The sequence below is a fragment of the Camelina sativa genome, chromosome 19 (genome assembly GCF_000633955.1).
Source record: "Camelina sativa cultivar DH55 chromosome 19, Cs, whole genome shotgun sequence".
NCBI lineage: Eukaryota > Viridiplantae > Streptophyta > Magnoliopsida > Brassicales > Brassicaceae > Camelina > Camelina sativa.
The window spans coordinates 14,683,777-14,688,612 of NC_025703.1; the positions used below are offsets into that span (position 1 = coordinate 14,683,777).

Here is a 4,836-nt window from a genome sequence, read left to right on the forward strand (position 1 = left end):
ATACTTCTTCTGGTTAGATGGTGTTAGCGGACCGACAATATCCATCGCCCATCGCATGAAGGGGTAAGGCGGTGACGTTGTTCGCAGAAGTTCGGTTGGAGAATGGATGAATGGTGCGTGGCGCTGACACTTTTCGCACTTGGCTGCAAAGGTAGTGCAATCGGCGACCATGGTTGGCCAGAAATGTCCATTTTGACGGATTCGAAGTGCTAGAGCACGACCGTTTGAGTGGTTTCCGCCTGCGCCTTCGTGGACTTCTCGCATGATGTCGTTGACGTCCTTCGTATTAACGCAGATGAGCAGAGCGCCTGCAGCGTCTCGCCGAAACAAGCTACCGTCCAACATCGTTTAATGGACGCAATCGTCGAGTTTCCCACTTATCTTTTGGACTGATTCCGTCAGCGATGTAGGCGATAATTTCGGTTTGCTAATCGACATCTGCGGAAGTATCAGGAACTTGAGCTGGGGCTGGTGGAGCCGGGGTTGGAATGGGCGTGGCGGAGGTGGTTGCGATTGCTAAGACATTGCTTAAGCTTGTTGGCGTGTCCGTGGAGGGGGCAGTTTCAAGGGGCTTGGTCGGGGCGGGTGGTAACAAGTTGACGTCGATACTCGGTCGATCAATGCTCTCTACGGGAATTACTCTTCGGAGATCAGGATCAGATGTAGAAGCAAGCGTTGCAAGTGCATCAGCTGGAGCATTGTCGCTTCGTGCAATCTTGACGAGCTCAAAGAACTCGAATTTATGGGATAAGTCGCGAACAACTTTGAGGTAGGCATCCATGCGTGCGTGTTTTGCTGCATAATCTCCACTAAACTGACGCATTACCAGCTGAGAATCACAATAAGCTTGGATCTTCTTGACGCCGATTCCGTGTGCGAGACGCAGTCCAACGATTAGTGCTTCATACTCAGCGTCGTTGTTAGAAGCAGAGAAAGCAAGGCGGAATGACTGCTCCAAGATTTCACCTGTTGGCGAGGTTAAGCGTACGCCTGCTCCCGAGCCCATCTTTGACGAAGAACCATCTACGTGAAGTGACCATATCTCAGGTGGAGGGGTGTCAGCTTCGAGTTCAGGAGAGAGTTCAACGAGAACTTGTGATTTAGCGCATGTGCGGTTTTTGTACTCAATGTTACATTCGCTTAACTCAACTGCCCATTTCGTGAGGCGTCCTGACTGGATCGGGCTGTGAAGGATTGTTCGGAGAGGCTGATTCACCAGGACTTCGATAGTGTGAGACTGGAAATAAGGGCGAAGCATGCGGGCTGAGATAACGACCGCGTATGCGAGCTTCTCGAGATTTGTGTATCGAGGTTCTGCGCCGTCGAGAGTTTTGCTTACATAAAAGATAGGGTGCTGCTCTCCGCGATCTTCTCTGACGAGCACACCACTTACAGCCAAACAGGAGATGGCGATGTAGAGATACAGAGTTTCTCCTTGTTCTGGTTTAGCGAGTACTAGTGGAGATGAGAGATAGTCTTTTAATTCCTTGAATGCCGATTCACATTTTTAGTCCCATTCAAAACGTTTGTTTCCGCGAAAGAGCTGGTAAAATGGCAAGCACTTGTCCGTTGAGCGAGAGATGAATCGATTCAGTGCGGCAATACGCCCAATAGGCGTTGTACCTCGCGGGTGTTCCTTGGAGAGGGAAGATTGATGATTGCCGAAATCTGCTTTGGATTTGCTCCTATACCGCATTTCGTGACGCCAAACGTGCATTTCGCCGGGTTTAGCTTCATGTTGTACTTGTTCAGATATCAAAACATTGTTTCAGGTGTGAAACGTGGTATGTAGCTTGAGCCGATTTGACGAGCATGTCATCAATGTAAACTTCCATTGGCCGCCCAAGTTGACTTGCGAACATCCGGTTTACCAAGCGCTGATACGTTGCTCCCGCGTTCTTCAGTCCGAAAGGCATGACTCTGTAACAGAAAGTGCCTTGTTCGGTGATAAACGCAGTCTTTTCGCGGTCGTCTTTGTGCATCATTATTTGGTTGTAACCTGAGAACGCATCCATGAAAGATAACAATTCATTTCCAGTTGTGGCTTCGATGAGCTGATCAATGCACGGAAGGGGGAAACTGTCTTTCGGACAAGCTTTGTTGAGGTCTGTGAAGTCGACACACACTCTCCACGTACCATTCTTTTTCTTAACCACGACTGGGTTACTTAGCCAATCTGGATAACGAATTTCAGTGATTGATCCTACGTCAAGTAGGTTCCGCACCGAGCTTGCGACGCTTTTGCTTAACGGGTTTGTAAGTTGGATCGACGTTCAGCTCGTGGCTTGTAATGCTGGGATCGATTCCGGTCATATGATGTTCGTCTAGGCGAACGTGGTTGCGTTTTTACGCAAAAACTGAATGAGTTTGTCCCGCAGAGCTACTGGTAGCTCAGCGCCTATGCCGACACAGCCTTTTGGATCAGACAAATCGACGTTGACCTGGATCACGGATTCTTTTGTTGGCGGTGTACGTGGGTCTCGCGGAGGTTCGGACTCGGCAATCACGAATGCTCTTGCATTGCGCATCTTTTTCTCGACGATGAAGCAAGTTCGAGCCATCAGAGGATCTCCACGCAGCGTATAGATACCGTAAGCGTTTGGAAACTTGACACACTGGTGGTAAGTTGAAGCGACGGCGCGCATCTTGTGAAGCCAGGGTGTCCCCAAAATGACATTGTAGACGATGGGTTTGTCCACAATTGCAAAGTTGAAGCACTGCATGGTACCGCCAACTTAGATCGGAAGCATGATGGTTCCAACAGTCATTATGGTGTCTCCGTCGAATCCTGTTAGAGGCTGCGTGTCACCTGTCGTGTTTTATAGATCAATCTCCATCTGGATCAGTACATCCTTGAATATCATATTGACCGAGCTCCCGGTGTCAATAAGGATTCTTGTTATTGAGCTTTCTCCAATCACCATTTCTACGACTAGCGGATCGTTGTTTGGAGTTGCATTGCATGCATCCTTGTCTGTAAAAATAATTGGATCGGAAGGCTTTTTGAACATGCTGCTATAAGATGGAGAGCTGCGTTTTGTTTCTGCTTCGCGGCAGTAAGCTTGGATCGATCGAACAGAGTCACAACATGTTGACAAGCCACCCATGATCATGTTGAGTCATCGGCGAGGAGCTGGTGCTTCCTCGAACTCTTGTCTGTCAAGATTCCGTTTTGGGGGAGGGGGTAGAGCAAGTTGATCGTGAGGAGGTAAACGCGCGACTTCCTGAGCTTGATCATTTTGCGCTATTTCTTCTATGTGCTGCCTACCATGTTGCTGCTCGTCCGCCAAGCAATACGGGTTGCCCACGTGCGTGTTAACCTTTCGTCGTTCCTGATCGACGTTAATATCTCCTCTTTTGTATTTGTGGAGTAGCAACAATTGTAGCGTTTTGCATTCTTCGGTGGAATGACCACCGAATTTGTGGAATTCGTAGTATCCGCACTTGCCCTTGTAACTAGGGCCTTTAGGTTCACGATGGTACTTATTCCAACGCTTGCTCTGTGTCTGCTCCTTTCCTTCGATGGCAAACATCGTTGACTTCCTCCCTTTTCCGCCCTTGGCGTAATCTATGTTGTAATGCTGGCGTGGCTCGTAGTATTCTTCCACGGCCTTGTTTTTAGAACTTGGAACTTTTTCGGTAACTTTTGGTTGGTCGGGGTTCCTTTCATCCTCCTCAACTTGGATGTACCGATTAGCACGTGCAAGTACTTCACCTAAGCTTGTGACGGGGAGGATTGTTAGGTCATCCTTGAATCTGGTGCCACGAGCGAGCGCGTTTTTCAATGCACCGATGGCGGACTCGTCGCTTCTAGCGAGTTGGGATACGACAATTTTAAATCTTTCCATGAATGTCCGTAATGACTCGTTAGGCTTTTGATACATTCTCCACAAGTCGGCATTCGATGCAGGCACACGCATGAAGCATTGGTGATGCTGAAGAAAGGCGGTTGTCAGTGCTTCATAGCCATCGATCGAATTAGCCTTCAGTCTTGAAAACCAGTTCAATGCTTCGCCAGTTAGACTCTCGACGAATAGCTGACAACTTCCCGCGTCTTCCTCTTCTGGTGAGAAGTACGAACTTCCGATGTGGATAGACATCGACTTCAAGAAGACAGTGGGGTCTCCCTTTCCGTCGTATGGTATTGGCTTATTCTTGTTGGTGTCGAGGTTGCGTCTCACTCTGACACCTGAGACTCTTGAGGTGAAAGGCGAACGCCGTGCTTCTGCCAGAACGGTCTCCAGCTCTGGTGCCATGCTTGTTACACGGTGCATCTGAGACGTAATCTTCTTCAGCTAGGCTTGCATCTGCTGAAGTTCTTGCTTGAGGGCACGATTTTCGGCATTCTCGGGTTGATTCAGCCCAGCACGTCGATCCATGAGTATCTGATCAGTTTGTAAATGCACTATCGGCTGCTCGCCATTGGGTCCAATGACGATCGACGAGAGTCGGGGCCTTTCGTTAGCGTGATGCTCAGTTCGCGGAGCGTTGTGCTCAGCTCTCGGGGTGTTGTACTCAGCTCGCGGAGTGTTATGCTCAACTCGCGCAGGGTTGTACTCAGCTTGCAGAGTATTGTGCTCAGCTCGCGGAGTGCGTGGTGCCAGCGCGTCTTTCGTCTCGCACGCATCGAGATTCAGATTGTGGTCGCGTACGACGCCCCACTTGGTCATTTTGGCCCTGTGATGCCATCTGTGTCGCTTGGCCACTCATACGGTCCAGGATCCTCCGTACGGCTTCATCGAGCGCAGCCTGACTGATGGTTACGCCTCTCCGCGCGCGGTTGGGAGTAGTGTTTGCGGCTGCGCGGTTGGTTGGAGTGGCGCCGTCAGCTGCACG

At 49.8% G+C, this 4,836-nt stretch overlaps 1 protein-coding gene across 1 annotated transcript; it reads right to left on the minus strand.

The window, feature by feature from the left end:
* On the minus strand, window positions 3,120–4,256 carry LOC104767832. Its single transcript, XM_010491805.1, has one exon. The coding sequence runs from the start codon at window positions 4,254–4,256 to the stop codon at window positions 3,120–3,122; it is 1,137 nt and encodes a 378-aa protein (XP_010490107.1).